The following is a 19952-nucleotide window of genomic DNA, read 5'->3' on the forward strand; positions in this document are numbered from 1 at the left end:
TCAGATTTTGGAAATTTAAAATAGTGGATCCAAGATAGCGCCCGAAACTTGGAATATTTTTGGATTTTTTTCTGAAAATTGGTATACAGAGGTTTTTGGAGTCACTGATCACGATTCTGAATTTAGATTTTGAAAATTCAGAAAATTGGTACTAATTCATGTTTTAGGTGAGTAGGTGTATATTTTTTCAAACCATATTGGATCCACCATATTGAATTTTAAAAATACCGATTCTGGAAAAAATCAAAGAATATTCCAAATTTAAGTCGCGATATTGGATCCACCATTTTGAATTTTCTAAATCTGAGTTCAGATTCGTAATCAGTGATCCCAAAAACCTCCGTATACCCATTTTCAGAAAAAAAATGTGCCAAATGTTAGCCGCCATATTGGACCCGCCATTTTAAATTTTCAAAATCTGAGTTCATATTCGTAATCAGCGACCCCAAAAACCCCTATGTACCAATTTTCATGAAAACTCATTTCCCTGAAAAATGTATGCCGGAAAGGGTTAAACTATTCGGCAATTATATTATTCGGGAATTTTATAATTCAGGAATTTTATTACTCGTGGATCAGCTTATTCGGGAATTTTACAGGGCCAGCAATTTTAATATTCGGGATTTTGCAGTCGTCCCGATAAGACTTGAAAAAGTATCTTAAGAGATAAAAAATATATTTTTAATCAATATAAAATCATCAAACGAATTGTTTTCAATTTTTTCAATTTCTCTGTTGACAAAATTTGATTGAACAGAGATACAGTATTATTTACTTAATAGAAAGTTAATATTAAATAGCAGTTTAAACAAAATTAAAAAGAATCAAATAGAAGAAAAATGTCAGCGCTATCAAGGAAGAATTTGCGGATAAAAAAAAAAGATTGATTAAAAAGGAATTCATATATGAAAATTTTATGCTTACTCGAAAAAGAGGGGACGTGCTACTGTTTCTCCAAATTGATGAGCCCGGAAAAAGAGAGTGTATAAGTATGGTAAGAGCTCATATCGAACTGTTAGAGCTTTTTTCGAAGATTTGACCACTAAGTCTCCCATCATCACTGGATCTTGTTCCTGAATTGGTATAAAACGAAAATTAATATAATTGAGTTAATAATAATAAATTAGCTATAATAAAATATAAATAAAAAAGTGAATTTTACTAACGACTGTATCATTCGAGTTATGATTTCTTGAGAAAGGATAGAAAGCTCCAAGTTGCATCCAACGGTTGCAGAGAGAAGGTGTCGTATTCCCATTAAAGCCGCAAATGTCTGCGCCTATCATTGGAATTTGGAAGAAACTAAATTGCAAAATTTCAGGGATGCTCATTTTCAGGTCGTACCTGTGGAAAAAAAATTGTCTTCAGCATTTCAAGAAATAAACGTATTTTCGAATATTTGGTGATCAATCAGGGTGTCTAGCGTTTCTTGGAAAAAATAACACCTTCAAGGTTTTACGAAACAAAACAAATTTCTAGGTAACTTTTTTAAGTGAGAAAAAAAATCATTTTCACGAAACGTAGTAGAAATTGTAAGTCTTGTGGAACTCAAAAAGTGACATGTCCGACATTTTTTATACACCTCCAAAACTTGATTTTATGGTTAAAAAACGGTTTTTTTTGTGATTATTCATTTTATCACGGTGACAAATCACGACGCTCCAATTGAAAATATTTCAAAGTTCTTCAGTTAAATTTCTAACCAAATAGTCGAATTTTGAAGAAAAAATTTCTACTTCAACCTAAAACAGTTGAATTTTCAACACGAAAAATTAAATATTCAACAGCAAAAAAAACTTCCAACAAACTAGTTAAATTTTAATCCAAAAAGTTGATTTTTCAACTAAATAATTCAATTTTCAAGAAAATAGTCGAATTTTTAAACAAATAGTTGAATTTTTAAAACACAAAAAGATGAATTCCCCATGAAAACGACAAATTTTCAAACAAAGTCGATTAATTTCCTACTAAAAAACACAAATTTTCAACTAAAAACGATGAATTTCCAAATAACATTTAAAAAATTCTTTAATTTTTCAAAAAAATAGTTCAATTTTCATTTAATGAGATGTGTTTTCAAGAAAGATGATGAATCTACAAATAAGAAAATGAATTTTTAACAAACTAAGTCAACTTTTTTTAACCATAAAAGACAAATTTTTAACTAGCAAGACTATTTTCAAGAAATAATTTAATTTTCAACCAGAGATGTGTTTTCAATAAAAATATCTGACGCATCTTCAAAACAAATTTTTTGTAATAAAGTAGTTTAAATTTCAATCTAGGAGTTAAATTATCTAACCAAAAAGAAGATTTTTTAACCAATAAACATTTTTCACTCAAAAGACAAGTTTAACACATGTGCATTTTCAGCTGGAAAATATGAATTTTTAACATAAACCTTAATTTTCAACAAAACAGTTTAAGTTTTACCAAAAAAGAGGGAATCTAAAGCAAAAAGATTACTTTTCTACCAATAAAGGCGAATTTTTAACTAATACAAAAGTTACACTTTCATTTAAAAATAAATGCTTTTTCTGCATAAAATAGATGAATTTTCATCTAAAAATGAAATATTTACATTTTCAGTTTAAAAAAAATGATATTTTAATAAGAAAAAAAGAGTTTTTAACAAATTAGTTTTAAAAAATCAGCCAACGAGATGAATGTTCAATGAAAATGATGAATCTTCCAACTGAAATGGTTAAATTTTCAATTAGAAAAAAAAATATTTTTTAACGAAGTGGTACAAACTTCACCCAAATAATTACATTTTTTACCAAAAAGATAGATTCTCAACGAATGATGTAGCACTCGTTATTTTAAGTAAAAAGGATGAGTTTTTAATAAAATTTTTGAATTTTTAACAAAATAAAATATTATGACCCACTGAAAAAAAAATACCAGGAAAATACATTACTAACAATAATATTATATCAGAGTGGCTGCAAAATTTATTTTAACAATTACCTGACTTTTCCATGACCAATTTTTTAATATAATTGTTTAAAATTATTTATTCCCTGATAATTAATATTACATACAAGAATTATATTCTTATAACATTTTTAACATGTAATCTTTTATAACCAGAATGAAAAATGTCAAATTTATTATTCTTGACAGTTATTTCAAGTGTCTCTTATAGAAATTCCCTGAACTTTGCAAGATTTTTTTCAAAATCTCTGACTTTCCTTGACCAATAAAACTCCTTTACTTTTCCCTGACAGTAAAAATGTTAACCATTCTAATCAATAAAAACGTATTACGCGCGTAATTGAACTTACTTGCATATTTATTGACAGTAATAAATTATTAGATTTCAAATAGGTCATTAAATTGTTGCTCAAGTTGAAAAAAACGGGAATAAATGAAATTTTTTTAAATATTTGCAGTTGTACTTTCATGATTTGACACTTATTATATATTATAAAGAAGATGTTTAAAAGTATTTGTGAATTATAAAAATTCTTTAAATGCTTAAAATTGTTTACCCATTTATGTAATGAATCGAAAATTAAAACTTTCGCCAATTTAAGTTTGATAATCGATTCGATGATATTCCAAACATACAAAATCAATCATTACCTTAACTTTTTCAAAAAATGGATTTCTCACGTTTTGTTCGCTTACTTTTCATATATTCTTTACACTATTATCTTGCCAAAAATTTGTATAATTAATTTCTTAAGATTAATATGTGGTATTTTTATAAAAATTAAATTATTTTATCAAACAAAAAAATTTGGTAAAGTTCTTTTTTTTTCTTACCAGGATGAGTAAATATCACCAGTCCAGTGTCCTGCATAAAATCCGTGACCAACCCATGTAGATCGGGAAATAATAAAAGGTCTCTTATTCCTTATCTGTTTCAGAGCACTTAAAATAAAAATTAATGTTAATCACATAAGTTTTTTAAATCGCATCTTTTTGGGCGTACAAAATTAAATTTTTGAAAATACTGAAATATTTGGAATAAAAATATTAGTTTTTAAATTATAAATGATTTTTTAGATTAAGCTGAAAATATCAAAAAACACATTCTTCTGTTTTAAAATTTCTAAAATCAATAACTTGTAAGTTTAAATTATTTAATATTTCCGTGTTAGACCTTCATAATTTTCTCTAAGGTTCCACACATGAAAATCTTTATTATCTAAATTACACAAAACTAACTGATTTGAAACATACTGACAAAGTTGAAATCTTTTAAAAAATGTTCAAAGCTTTAACATTTTTGGGATATAGTTGAAATTTTATTGAACATTTTTTAATCTTTGTGAATCTTATGAAATCTTCGAAATAGCCTGATGCAAATTTATTTCTGTAATAAAGGATAATAAAGTACAATAAAGGATAACAATGTGAAATCTGTAATTTTTTGTACAAGTTTGTATTTACATATAAAATTGTGCAACGATTTATAACAATTTAAAAAATAATAAGAATACAAAATAAAAAAATAAAATAATCTACTAGAAAACAAAAGTTTTTGCTAGAATTTGGATACCTTACAAAATTTTACAAATAAATCCAAATGTTAATAAAAAATTACATTTAGCGCATTAATATACTTTATTGTAGTTTATTGTGCAAATATAGGAATAAGATTTCAAAAGATTTCTTAAAATCTTTAAAAAGCTTTCTGAAATCGTCAAAATCTTTGAAATCTGGGCGAAATCTTAGGAACCTTTTGAAATATTTGAAATCTGTGGTGCGGGACGATGAAATCGACCTTACAGCTCACAGTGGGGCGAAATCAAAAAACCATGTTCAAAATAATCGGTACATCACAATTCTTCATTTATTTTAAAATTTTCTGTTTGAAAAAATTCAGTATTTTTCTAGAGAGCTGCTAATTGCGAAAAAAATGTTGATTAAAAAATTTTGTTAACACTTAAAGGGCACACTTTCGTAAAAGTACATAAAGAGCATACTGCGTGTTAGATACCCAAGGGTATTTAAATGTTTGCTGTGCCGACGGTATTCGATAGTTTTTTACAAGAACATCAATTAATGATGTTTAATCTATCTAGTTTCAGGAGAAAAAGGTTTCATAATAGTTTTTGAATTTTAAAGTAGTTAAAAAAATTCTTTTTGGAAATAATTAAAAAATTACTTTTTTCACTCTAAAATTCATAACTTTTTAGGTTTTTGATATTTTTACTTAAAATTTTACCTGAATACTTCCGAAATACGGCGCTTCAAAAATAAAATTAGTCTTATAGTGTTCGTTCATAAAAAGGTATTTACTCTGAAAAATAAAAGCTTCAATTCAATGAAAAATGAAACATCATACTTTGCATGATTAAACTATTTTATTGATCTTGAACTGCGTATAAAAATAGTAAAAATCAAAATTATGTGAAAATGACATAGGAAAATAGGTTTCCATGTCACTTGTTAATCTGGCGCCATATTTACCATTTTATTGAATTTGGTACGATTTTTTAAAGCACAAATCAGTAGCTGGGTGTTATACACCCACTGTGCCCTTTAAAGGTTAATTCTCTGAAAATTTTTGTCAGTGGCATCAGGCCTCAGGTTTGATGCAAAAGGGTCAATGGAAGAAAAAAAAATCTTGATGTGTCAAGTTATTTGTTACAAACAAATATTTGCAACAAATAATCCGTATGATGGATGCTGTTTTTGTGAAGTATATTTATGCATTGAAATCTCTCGTTTAGAGCAATGAGGGGAAATGTGATCATCAAAATGTGGTATCCAATATAATTTGTTAAATTTATTAATAATCATTATTGAAAAATGCATGATTTGAACAGTTCTTGACGAAACGAACCGAATTTTCTTCTGATTGTTTTTGAATCTCATTGCCTGTGATGCACATTAATGTATTTTTGTCATCTGGTATAACGTTTTAAATTTATCAACAATTATTATAAACAAATGCATGATTTGAACAGTTTTTGGCAGAAACAAACCGAATTTTCTTCCGATTGTCTTCGAATCTCATTGCCTGGGGATACAAGAACCGAACTAAAAAATTTCAAAATTGTTACCATTACAAAGTTTTCTCTTTGAAAAAGAAAAATATAAGAGAAAATACAAAATTATTTTACAAGGCACCACAAGTTTTTTCTAGAATTGGGATACTTTTACACAAATTTGCATGTGATTGCAAATCTTCTAAAGTCTTTGATACCTTTTTGAAATCTTTGAAATGATCTAAAATCTTTTCAAATCCTTCGAAATGTTTAAAATATGTATTTGAAATCTGGTGCATATTTAAATGTAGAGTAGCAAATCGCCCATAAGTTACAAAAATTTGGAATAACTTTTACTTATATAAAATATTGTTTAAAACATTTTAAGGGTGGTCCAAAAAAATGTTTTTTCTTTTTTTTTTAATATCCAAGTTCTCATCAACTCACTTTATGTTATTCGGTGATAAAATTATAAGTATTTGAGATTTTTAAACAATTTTTAAGTGCTATATTTGTAGAGATTTTATTTTTATAATCAAATGCGTAAAAATTCATTTGATTAATTTTTTAGATCATTCTCATGGGCATCTTTTTGCAAGAAATTTCACATAAATACAAGGTCAAAAAAATAAATGTTAGATTCTTGCCAAGATATTTGAAAATTGTAAATTGTTAAAAGGAAATTGTGGACATTATATGCAAAGAATAATGATAAATGCACATAAAAATTGAACTTACTAGTTTGTAGTCACTGCTTGGCTCATACCATAGGTATTATGAAGATCATAATGAGCTCCTTTATAATGTTGGGCACTCATGCACAAAGTTTTTTTGGCCAGAAAAGCACCATTAACCTTTGGTACATATTCTGGATTATCCAAATCGTTCACTGGACATCCATTGGAAAGACCATTATAAAAATTGGATGGCTCATTCATATCCTGTTACGAATATAAAAATTCAACCTTAGGATTTTGAAAAAGAGCAATGAAGTTCAAAGTAGGGTCCTTGACCAATTTTAAATTTTCCCTTACCATTAATACCCAAATAATAGCATTTTAATCTTTTATAAGCAGAATAAAATAATAAAATAAATTTTAAACTTGTAAAATTTCAAAATGATTTGTCTATTTCAACAAAAAAAAAGACCATGGGTATAACAAAATAGTTAAAATTTTAACCACAGAGTTGAATTTACAATAAAATAAATAAATAGTTGAAATTTCAACCTACCAATATGGATTCTCTACAAAAATTGTAATAGTTGATTATTTCAATAACAAAAGCTGAAATTATTATTAAAAAAAAAAACATTTTTACCAAAAAAATCGAATCTTTAACCAAGATTAATTTTTTTTAATTTAAATTTTCAACTAAAAAAAAGATCAATTTTCAAAGAAAAAATCGAAAAATTCCATTTTTAGTGAAAACTAAATTTATTTTAAACCAAAAAAAAAAAGGAATTTTGAACAAAATAGTACAATTTTAAACCAAAGAGATAAACCTTAAAATGAAACAATGAATTTTCAAATAAACAAATCGAATTTGAAACAGATATAGATTTTTCATTCAAGAAAGAAGAAAGTTCACTCACGAATTTTCTGTAAAATAGTTAAATTTTCAATCTAAAAATATTAATTTTCATTATAAAAGTTTATTATCAACCAAAAAGTTGAATTTTTAACCAAAAAAATAGGAAATTTCAAATCGTGAAAATTATTTTTCTACCAAAAAAGATGAACTTCTAACTAAAAAATATCCATTTTTAGCCGAAAATAGAAAAGTTGAATTTTCAGTTAAAAAAATAATTTCTTCCAAACAAACAAAAAAACTAGTTTTCAACAATATAGTTCAGCTTTCAACTTATAAACATGAATCCTGAACAAAAAATGGAATAGTTTCAATTTCAATCAAAAATATGAAATTTTTAAACAAAACAAAAAATAATTTTTTAATCAAATGACTAATTTTTAACAAAGATTAATTCATTTTTCAATTCGGATTTCCGCTAAAAAGATTAATTTTTAACTGAAAAAAAAAATAATAGAAAGTTTAACTTTTAGTAAAAAAAATTTTTTTCAAGTGAAATTCATTCGATTTTTCAAAATCCTTTCAAATGAAAGGATGAATTTTCAGACTAAAAAATCGAATTTTCAACAAATAAAGATTAATCAATCAAGACGGAAAAAAATTCATCCAGGAATTTTCTGTTATACAGTTACATTTTCAGCCTGAAAATACTTTCACTTTAAAAATTAATTTTTAACCAAACGATTGCACTTTTTACCAAAAAAGAGGAAATTTCAAATCATGAAAAATACTTTTCGATCAAAAAAGACGAATTTTCAACTAAAAAAATATAAGTTTTCAACTGAGAATAGAAAAGTTAAATTTTCAGTTAGAAAAAGAAATTGTAAACAAACAAAAAAAATTATTTTTCAACAAAATAGTTCGATTTTTAACCGAAGAGATAAACCTTTAACTAAAACAATACACTTTTCACAAAGCAGTTAAACTTTTACCCAAGTAGTTAAATTTTCCATTTAAAAATATCGATTTCATTAAAATAGTTTAACTTTCAACGAAAGGAGATGAATGTTCGACTAAAACGATGAATATTAATCAAGATTACTTACATTTTCTATTATAAAAGTTAAATTTTGAACAACAAAAAAATACGAATTTTGAAGAAGAGATGAATTTTCAACTAAAACTATGAATCTTCATCTGGAATACTTAAATTTTCTGTTACAAAAGTTAATTTTTTAACAAACAGAAAAAGCGAATTTTCAGGGTGAGATGAATTTTCAACTATAATTATGAAGCTTCATCTTGAATACTAAAATTTTCTGTTACAAAAGTTAATTTTTAACAAACAAAAAAAGCGAATTTTCAACAAAAGATGAATTTTTAACTAAAATTATTAATCTTTATTTGGAAGACTTAAATTTGCCGTTACCAAAGTTAAATTAAAAAATACGAATTTTCAACAAGATATGAACTTTCAAGTAAAATTATGAATCTTCAACAAAAAATTAATTTTTTTAACAAAGTGGTGCAACTTTCAACCATGTAGTTCAATTCTCAAGTAAAGCAGCTCAATTTTTTAAACAAAAGGAGAATTTAAATAAAAAAACTAGAATTTTTAATCAAGAAAGATTAAAGTTCAATTTTTACCAAAATATGAATTTTCCACAAAAAGTTAATTTTCTGCTAAAATAGATAAATTTTCCTATAAATAGTTGAATCCTAAATCATAGAAGATTAATTTTCAACCACACAGTTGCATTTTTATCTAAAAAAAAGATAAAATTTATACTAAATCAGATGAATTTTTAAATCACAAAGAATTTTTTTTAAGTTGAATTTTAAACCAAACAGTTGCATTTTTATAAAAAAGATCAATTTTGTATTATAACAGATGCATTTTTAAAATAAAAAATACGAATTAAAAAAAGTTGAATTTTCAAGAAAATAGTAAAATTTATAACTAAAAATACAACTATCAAGAAAAATACAACTATAAAAAAAAAGAAATATAAATACAAGATAAATAAAGTTTTAACAATAATATTATATCAGGGTGGCCGCAAAACTTCATTTGCAAAATTTCTTAATTTTTCCCTGACCCATTGTTTCATTTCCCCTGACCATTAATATTCAAATACCACATTCTCAATCTTATAAAAAATTTTAACATAGAATCTTTTATAAAAATAATTCTTCACATTTATTTAAAATACCTCTTATAGAAATTCCCTGACTTGCCAGATTTTTGCCAAAATTCCTAACTTTTCCTGACCCACAAAATTTCCCGACTCAAGACCACCCTGTCAAAATTATTAGTAAAATCTTGAAATCACTACTCACAATCCATGCACCATCGAATTCAAAGCTTTCATGGGTTTCCTTCATCATCTTCAAATAATACTCCTGAGTTTTAGGATTAGTAAAATCCGGCCAAACTGTAGAATTAAGATTCCAAACTTTTCCATGAAAAGGTGAATCGTTGACATCTTTTACAAAAATTCCTTCACGAACACCCTCATCGTAAGGAATATACGAGCCTTTCGCCTCCGCTCCCGAAATTCCAGCATCAATCAAAGGAATGTAATGCATCCCTTCTTCGTGAAGATTCTTCACAAATTCCGGAAGTTCCTTAAATTTAATTTTGTCGAAAGTAAAATCATTGTTTTTGTCCATGTAATCCAAATCATTCCACTGAGTATCAAAAGGAATCCTTGCATCTTTTGTCCTCTTCCAGGCCTCTTTAGTTTTCTCCAAGGTTCCGTAACCAAATCTGCAAAGGTGAAAACCCAACGACCAGTAAGGTGGTAAGAAAGGTTTCCCCACAATTTTCGAATATTGTTGTAAAACGTCTGCTGGAGTTGGACCCATAAAAAAATAAATGTCGAAGATTCCACCAATTGTTCGGAAAGTTATTGCTGGTGCTGGCTGCAAAATGACGTCCATTGCATTGCTGTTCAAAAAAAGAACTCCATGACAATCTCCAGATTCTTCAATTATCAAATAAAATGGATGCGATCCGTACAGATTTGCCTTTTCTACCGGCGGTTGATCCCCGTTAAATAACGTTAACATTTCCCAATTTGTAGATAATTTTAAATTCGTTCTGTGCTCTCCGAGACCATAAATATTTTTCGAAGGCAAGAGCGAACTCATTTGCAAAAACTGATTGGCAAATATAAATCCACCAACTCCATTCGAATTGAATAAAGTTTCTCCATTTGAACTCCGATGTACCGCAAATCCTGGATTAGATTTATCAATTTTAAGTTGGTAATTTGTAGTCCCGGAGAAAGATTTGGATGTTGGTATAACTGGCCATGGAGGCTCGTACCTTTTTTCCGCTGGATCATAGAGTTTTACTCGTAAAGTAGAACTATCAATACTCGTAGACTCAATTTTAATCAGATTTAAATCATTTTTGTAAGACGAGGAGCCCTTCAGTTGTAAAAATCCAGAAACGTCATTTCCATTCCCTTTAGATGTTATATTCTCGTAATCGTATATTTTCCAGTTCACATCATAGTAACAATAAGGCACATTGATGTCTTCTTGACTCTTGAATACTTTAGTTTTATGAACTGGCTTCCAACAACAATTTCGCTTAGTGCAAGAAGATTTCGAAGCCCCAGATTCGGGATGACAATCAAACCGTTTGCCTTCGGGAATTAGAGAACAAGTTGCATCTCGAAGCTTTTTATTGGCATCCAAAATTCGTCTGTCATGGTGTTCATAATCGTTTTTCAGTTTAGAAAACTCCATGTGAAGGGAATTCATCCTTTCTTCATTATCCTGCGTCAATTTTCGATATAATGCATCCAAAGTTTCTTGAGTTTGTTTCGCATATTGAGACAATCGGGATTCATCGTTTTGAAGAGCAGACTCAAAATGTGCAAGCCTTTTGTTAGCAACTTTAAAGGCTGTGAAAGTGACTAAAGAATTATACATGATGAAACACATAACCAGAACGAAAAAGACGAGCATGAGAAACAATTTCGTTCTTTCGGCAGAATACCCCAATATTTTCCGCAAATTTGAGTTTCGCTTCTCATTTGCGTGCATGTAGTATTCTTCATCTTCAGAGAGTAATCTATTTGTGGTTTTTACTTCTCGCAAGCGAAGCTCTTGGGCTACTTGCAAGTTGCTTTTTCTTGCAGTCATTATCACATCGGATGGATTTAACGTGGCATTTTTTATTTTTTCAAGGTCTGCAATATAAACGAAATATGAAAAATCTCCGTTTTTTGGTGTTAAACAAATTTTTGGGGGAAATTTTTGAGTCAGACTGTACAATTTTTCACAAGTAAATTAATTCATACTATCGAACGGTACATATATTCTAGAAATTGTAGAAATTGTTTATTTTTCATTTCGCAGTTGAAAATGTCTATTTTTAATACCTTCTAATTTTATTTTACAAAATTTGGACATTTTCAACCTGTGTTTTTCTATTAATACAATTTTGTAATTTGTAAAGTTTAAAATAAATTTTCAATTTTTTATTTTCCCGGGATTCAAGTCTGCATTGTTATAAATTCTTTACTCCTTCAGATTTCCAATGAATATTTATTCAATTTAAAGCATTTGTGATTACAAATACTTCACCAGCGAAGATTTTTTAATTGAATTAGTTCCAATTATTTTAGTTATCTACGAAAAATTGATTTCGTAATTTGTAAAATTTTAATTTTTAAGTATTGAAGGTCTAATTTTTAACTATATAGCTGTTTAATAGAAAATTGTTTAATTTTAAAAAGTTTCTTGCTAGGTATTCTTGAAGGCTTGCTAAATTTAAAAATGGCTCTTAAACTTAAAATCGTTTAATTTTTTCTTTTCGTATCCTAAAGTTAAACACTGAAAATAATTCTTGAATGCGTTAAATAAATTGAAAAATAAAAATTTAGGATATTTAAATAAGATAAAAATGAAACTTAAACCCCTTTTTTAACGTCCAATTATCAAGTTGATGTAAAGAATCCCTGAAAATAAAGTCAAGAATCTAACGACAAAATTTTGACAACCACCACAAAATGTTCCCATTGCAATCTAAGAAAAGGAACATTTTCCTTCTCTCCCTTCCCCCTAAAAAAGAAAAAAAAACATATTTATCTTTACATTCGACAAAAATAAAAAGGAGGAAAGAAAAATGAGAAGGCAACCAACCAAATCCCCTTCATTATCTTTTTTATTTCTTTTCTCATTTTTATTTCTACCACTATCAAATCACAATAAAAAAAATGCAAAAAAAATAACTACTAACGTTTCGAAATAAAACATTTTGACGAAAAAATATTATTTTTCTATCGTAAAAGGTCCATTTTAAATCCAAAAAGACGAATTATCAAAAACGCAGTTGAATTTACGACCAAAAAGATGAGTTTTTAACATAATAGTTAAATTTTCAACAAAATGGTTTAATTTCCTAACAAAAAAGATAACCTTTTAACAAGATAATTAAATTTTTAAGAAAATAGCTGAATTTTTACAAAATAATTCAATTTTTTGCCCACAAAAAAGAATTATCTCCAAAATATTAAAATTTTTAAACGAAGAGATTACATTTTAAACAAATTCGTTTTACTTACCTACAAATAGTTGAAAATTTAACCCAAAAGACTAATTTGTTAGATGACATTTGAATTTACAACACAAAAAGTTAGATTTTCAAAAAAGGTTAAATTCTCAACAAAATATGTAATAGTTGATATTTCAACAGCGACAACAAACAATGAATTTTGAACCAAATAGTTCAATTTTGCACCAGAGTTGAATTTTCAAATAAATATTTTAATTTTCAAATATTTGAATTCTCAACAAAATAGTTCAATCCTCAACCAAAGAAGATTAAACATCAATAAAAAACCATTGCATTTGCAAAAAATAGTTTAAGTTTAAAGCCGAAAAGATGATTTTTTAAAACATAAAGATAAATTTTCAAAAAAAGGAATGTTTTAAAAAAAGTTCAATTTTGCACCAGAGCTGAATTTTCAACAAATAATTAAATTTTTAACAAAATAGTTGAGTTTTTAACCAAGTACTTGAATTTTCTCTCTAGAAAGATGAATTCTCAAGAAAAAATTTAATGTTTAATAATTCAACCAAACAATATGAAATATAGACGAAAAGAGATGAATTTTCAACCAAAAAGATTAATTTTCTATATAAAAAAAGACGAATATTCGTACAATTTTCAATAAAAAAACTAATTTTCAACAAAAACACAATTAGTTTTTAGTAAAAAAAGACCGGCTTTCAACTAAAGAGATCAATTTTCAACTAAGATGGCTAATTTTACAATCAAAAAGACGAATTTTCAACGAATAAAGGTTTTTCAGCCAAGCAAGAAAAAAGGTAATCCAAATTGTGGAACTTTTCAAGGCAAAAAACAAATTTTATGTAAAACAATTGGATTTTTAATCCGAAAATTTTAATTTTCAACAAAGAAATTAATTCTGAACGCAACAGTTACATTTTTAAACAAAAAGATGAGATTTTAAATCAAGAAAATTAGTTGCTACCAAAAAAGACAAATTTTCAACAACAAAAAGGATCAATTTGCAACCAAATATTTCAACTTTCAACCAAAGAGACGAATTTCCAACTAAAATTATGAATCTTCAACTGAAATAGTTCAATTTTCAGTTCAAAGAATTAATGTTCAACCAAAAAAGCGATTTTTTAAACAAGAGCTGAATTTTCAACTGCAATGATGATGACCAAAAAAGACGAATTTTTAATAAAATATTTGGAAAATGAAACCAAGAAGATTAATATTCAACAATATTCTATAATATTCATTAACATATTTAATTAATATTCAGGTTGCATTTTTACCTGAAAAAGATTACATTTCTACTAAAGCGGATGAATTCAAAAAAAGGAGCGTATTTTCAATATTTATCCCCAAAATGTGAATTTTCAACCAAAAAAAGTTAACTTTCTTCCAAAATAGTTGAAATTTCGACCAAAAGTGATCACTCTTTGAGAAAATTGTTAAATTTTCAACTGAATAATAAAATTTTTAACTAAAAATAAAATTGTCAGGAGGAAGCAAATGCAAAAAATATAAATAGAATGCCAATAAGTTACTAACCATTAATATTCAAAAACAATTTCAGTCTTGTAAATTTAATTATAAAATTGTAATTATAATTTTAGAGAAGATAAATGTCATTTTCATTTAAAAATTAAAAAATCATAAATAAATAGTATATTTGTACAAAAATTCAGATAACTCTGCGCCTACATAAAATGACAATGTCATTAACTGCCAAATAAGACGGTAGTATCTATCTCAATTTTAAACAGCTTCGCTCCACAACTGTGCTCGGAAATATCAAATCTATTAATAGAAGTGCACTTTACATATTTTACGACTTGACAAAATGAAAAACACTGGATTTCATGAATAAAATATTCCTTATCAAAAACTTAAAGAGATGCTTGCTTTAGATATTCTCAAAACAAAAATTTCACCGGTTAACCTCTTCACTTATCAGACTTATCGGAGTAATAAATAAAGCCGCGGAATAAATGCTGATAAGAGATATTTTTTTCGAATAATATTGTAAATTATAAACATGTTTACAAGTTAGCTTTGATACCTTCCATTGTTAATGAACTTTCTTTCTTCTTTTGGATTCAGATGTCGACTCAGCTTGTTTTGTATTCACAACTCTGAACTCGCAATGAAAATTGAAAATATTTACCACTATTTCTGCCGGCTGACACAGCAAGAAAATGAACTAATGAAGCTTCGCTCGATTTTTTGCCAGGAATTCTTTTGTAAAATCAGGGGAATCCTTTAAAAATGTTTAAAAACAAGGGGATTCCATGACAAAGATGCAACTGTAAACAGCAGTAAACCGCTACTGTTGTAAACTATTTTATGGCTGATTAATTATAATATCTGAATAATCAAAAAAACGTTTACACCGGCTGCATCGCAAAACACCCAACACACAAATTGAGACAGATGGAAAACTTCTGACAGGCACTGTACCGTAAGTTCTCGAAAGATTTCAGGTTATGTGGGGAAAATCAAAGATGTCTGCACGCCGACGGTCAACCAATGAATACCAACTGCATGGGACGAAACTTCATTTTTTTTAAATTTAATATTATCGAATCATAACATTTTTGAACATAATTACATTTTTTTATAAATCTTACTTATTATAGCAATACAATATTAAAATTATTTTTATTTCAAAAAAATTATTTTTGATGTTTAAAACCTCTAAAATTATTGTTTGAATTAAAAAAAAAACAATAATTGAAAAAATTGTCCAAATTTTTAAATAATATATGATTATTGTATTTTTATTAAATAAATAATATTTATAAAAAATGAAATTGCTTAGATTTGGAAATTTTCCGGTTGGGCAATTTTCTGTTGGGAATTTCCCAATTCGGGAACTTTATTCACCGGAAATTTTATGTTTCGTGAATTTTACTAACCAGGAATTTTACAGTGCCATTTTCCAAATTCCCTTATTATTCCTTGACCCTTTTCTCATTTTCCCTGACCAGAAAAATTCAAGTACCAGCATTTTAATTTTGTAATATTTTTAATAAATGATCTTTTATAAACGGAATAAAACAATATTCCAGATACAAATTTAAAAAAAAAACTATAATTGCTATTTAAACTAAAAGAGATGAAATTGAATTTTCCACCAAAAAATGTGAATTTTGAGAGACAAATTAATTTGTAAGAAATTAGTTAAATTCTCAAACAGATAGATAAACCTTCATTCACAAAAACAAATTTTCAATAATAAGTTTAGGTCTCACCCACGCAGTTATTTTCTTAATTAAAGACATACATTTTCAATAAAATAATTAATAGGTAACAACCAAAATTGTCACACAAAGTTGTTGAATCCTCAAACAAAGGAGATTCATTTTTAATCAAACAGCTGTATTTTTATCCAGAAATATGAAATTTCTACTAAAATACCAAAATATGAGTTTTAAACCAAAAGTAAATTTGCTACCAAATAGTAGCTAATAGCATTAAAAATACAATTCAATTACAACAAATAGAATAAAATTTAATTTTAAGTTTAAAAATACATGTTTTCAACCAAATAAAATAAATTTTTAACGCAACAGTTAAATTTCTAACCAAAAAGTTAAAATGTCTGTAACAAAAATTCCATCGAAAATGGAATGATTAAATTTTTAGTTAAGAAAATCAATTTTTAATAAAAAAATCTAATTTTCAAACCAAGAAATAAAATTTCAACCAAAAAGATTCGAATTCTACCAAAAATTAAATAATTTTTAACAAAATATGTGAATTTTCAACCAATTATTTTCATTTCAATGGAATTTTCGAGCTAATAGTTGAATTTTCAACCAAAAAGGGTTATTTTCCATTAAAAAATACAATTTTTTTTAAATAGATAGATTTTCAAATGAAAAAGATCGATTTTCAATTAAACAGTTAAATATTCAACCAAATTAATGAATTTTTAACCAAAAAATTAATTTTTTACCAAGAAAAAGACAAATCTGGACAAAATAGATGAATGTTCAAAATAAAAGAGATGAATTTACAGCAAAGAATAAACTAATTTAATTTTCAGTTAAAGAAATAACTTTTTAGGCAAAAAAATATCAACGAAATAGTTAGCTTTTCAGCCAAAGAAATTAATTTTCTACCAAAAAGAATAAATGTGTTTAAAAAATGTTGACAAAAAATTTACATGAATTTTTAGTTTTAAAAATTATATTTCAATAAAACAAATTATTTTTAAACAAAAAGATTAATTTTTAATAAAATAAATAAATTTTTAACCAAATATTTATAAATAAGATGGAAATTACTTTTTTCCTAAGAAAAAATTAAATTATTTTTAACAAATATAAGTGATAATTATTGACAATATTCTGCCTTTAGGTGAAACTAGTATAAACTATTTTAATACATATAAAATTTAAGACAAATGTTTCCGAAAACAGAGAACGAAAATTTTATATTCGTCATCTTAAATTATTTATAACAAAGCTAAATGTCAGGTGTTAACAAATTTATGTAGGTTAGTAGGTTTGAGTAGCTACTTTGACACGTATAAGACTATACGATAGTACAGGATTTTTTGTAATGCTTAAAGTATGGAAATAACACATTTCCTTAAAGTTTGTCTATTATAAAAAATAGAAAAAAAAACTAGGCAAAAATTATTTGCCTTATTTGTATGCTCAAATTGTCATTCGAGTTGATTTCAAATATATCTGAGAATTGAAGCTGAGAAAGGAAATATTTTTCTAGAAAATGCATTTTTTTACATTTATTTAAAAAATAAATAAACTAAAAACTTTAAAAAAATCATAATATCGCTTTTTACACCTGATAGGAATCTAATGCTCATTAGTTAGAAAAAAATATCTTTAAGGCAGTTAACCATAATGAGTCAAATTCATGTTGGTCCTTCGAGAAAATAAATAAAAGTAGATATGATTTTTTTTATTTATGTCTCTCAAATATAATAATTTATTAATTTATTCAACTAGTTTAAAAATTGTCACGTACTCTTGTTATTAGAAAATTTGTTATTCTCGAATTTTTAATTATGTGCGCTTTTAATATTAGGAAATAAAAAAAAGTAAAGTGAATGTGCGTTTTACCTGACTTATATGCACCGATACACACCAATTTGTGTGTTTAGCCTATTTCTAAGTTTCAGAAAATTGCAATCTCATTGTTTTGAACGGAGTTAAATCTGTTAAGCAATCTGGTACTTTTTTTAACTTACCGATTTCTCATGTTTTTCATTTCTATAGCCTATTTTAAAATTAAAATTTACAGCCTTAAAAAAATTCACATATTAAAAAAATATCATTTATTCAATAGGCAATTACTAAATAATAATATTTAATAAAATAATTAAATAAGAATATTTTCTTTACAAAAATGGAAAGTTTTCATAATAAGTTGTACCGTTTGTCTTGGTTTCAATACTTATTTCTGATCCTTTTTTTTATTGTTTTCAAACAATTTTTCATAATCTCCCTTTTCCTTTCTCGACTTTTGCTTAAATATCAACTGAATTAATAGAACCTAATAGAAAATCCAAATATTTTTGTTTAGAAGTTTATTCTTTTTAATTGAAAATTTTACTATCATATTTTTGGTACGGAATTCATCTTTTAAAAAACTCTACTATTTGGTTGAAAATTCATGTATACATTTTGTTGAAAATTTGCATTTCTTAGCAGAAAATTAATCTCCTTGGTTAAAAATTAATCTTTTTAGGTGAAACTTGAACCACTTCGTTGAATATTGAACACTTGTTAAAAATCTGTTAAAAAAAGGTTTATTTTTTTATTATAACTTGAACAATTTTTAGTTGAAAATTCATCTATTGTGTTTGAAAAATCTTTGTTTTTGGATGAACTTAACTATTTTCTATTGAAGTTAAAATCATTCTTGGTTAGAATATCAACTACAACATTCATCATTGAGAATTCATTTTTTTTAATTGACCTGCATTAAAAAAATTAAGAAGTACTTCAAATTTCACCTACGCATTTAAATTTTAAATTGAAAAATATCAGACTCCAAAAAAATATCCAAGCTTTCCACCAAAGAGTTGAGTTTTCAACTAAAATAGGAATCTTCGACGAAAGAGTGATTGAACCAAAATTTTCAAACAAAATAGTTGAACCTTCAAGAAAAGAATATTAATTTTTAATCAAACAATTGCATTTTTATCCAAGAAATATGAAATTTCTACAAAAGCAGATAAATTTTAAAGCAAATATCTGCCCGCCCCGCGGGCACATTCTCATAGCACGCGGCTCGCAAGTTTGAGCGCGCCTAGGGCGCTCGAATGTTGGTTCTTGCGCTTCGTGTTCGATATTATATTTATCTCGCGCTATGCCCTCATTTTTATGTACAGACTTTTTAAAACTAAAGGTCAAAGCATCGACAATAGTAATTGGGTGATTGTGAATTCTCTTTTGTTAAAGCTCCTTCGGCTTTAACGAACACAGTCTCATCACGTATCTCGTGCTTCGCACTCGAGTTTATCCCTGACATTGAATATTATTCCTATAAATGTATATTATTATAATTCATAACATGCATTTGGTATTAAAAACAGACGTAGTTTATTGTCTTGTTTAAAAAAATGTGCATATTTTAAAAAAATTTAGTTATTAAACATATTATTGTAATTTTTCGTCCGTTTTTGATCAAGTGATTTTGCTCATTTCTAATGTTATTTTTACGATTTAAACGTTACACATACGGTCTACACAGCAGCTTTACCGTTTTTTAAACTTCTAAATTATATCACTTACGTCAGTGACCCAGACTTCGTCAATTGAATTTTCTACCGCATCGTGTTCTACATCGCAGTTGTGGTGCCCTATTGCTTTATCTTCTAATAATTCACTAAAAAGAGACTCTCAAAGCGTCTAATGTGGAGAGTCTCGTTACATCAACAGTTCCAAAAAACTTCGATTAAT

General features: G+C 26.5%; 1 protein-coding gene across 3 annotated transcripts in view; it reads right to left on the minus strand.

Annotated features, from left to right (window-relative positions):
- The window catches only part of LOC117167074 (lysosomal alpha-glucosidase-like), a 30147-nt gene extending 14654 nt beyond the window's left edge, over nt 1-15493 (minus strand). Inside the window, exons 1-6 of one of the 3 annotated variants that reach the window (XM_033351684.1) lie at nt 15475-15493; nt 9816-11680; nt 6684-6886; nt 3772-3879; nt 1167-1344; nt 925-1073 (exon numbers count right to left, since the gene is read on the minus strand). In XM_033351684.1, coding sequence (XP_033207575.1) covers nt 925-1073; nt 1167-1344; nt 3772-3879; nt 6684-6886; nt 9816-11633 — 2456 coding nt within the window. In that variant the 5' untranslated portion in view covers nt 11634-11680; nt 15475-15493. The other 2 variants (XM_033351683.1, XM_033351682.1) reach the window with 2 other exon arrangements.
- Between the last annotated feature and the right edge of the window lie 4459 nt (nt 15494-19952).

Source organism: Belonocnema kinseyi, chromosome 2 (assembly GCF_010883055.1).
Source record: "Belonocnema kinseyi isolate 2016_QV_RU_SX_M_011 chromosome 2, B_treatae_v1, whole genome shotgun sequence".
NCBI lineage: Eukaryota > Metazoa > Arthropoda > Insecta > Hymenoptera > Cynipidae > Belonocnema > Belonocnema kinseyi.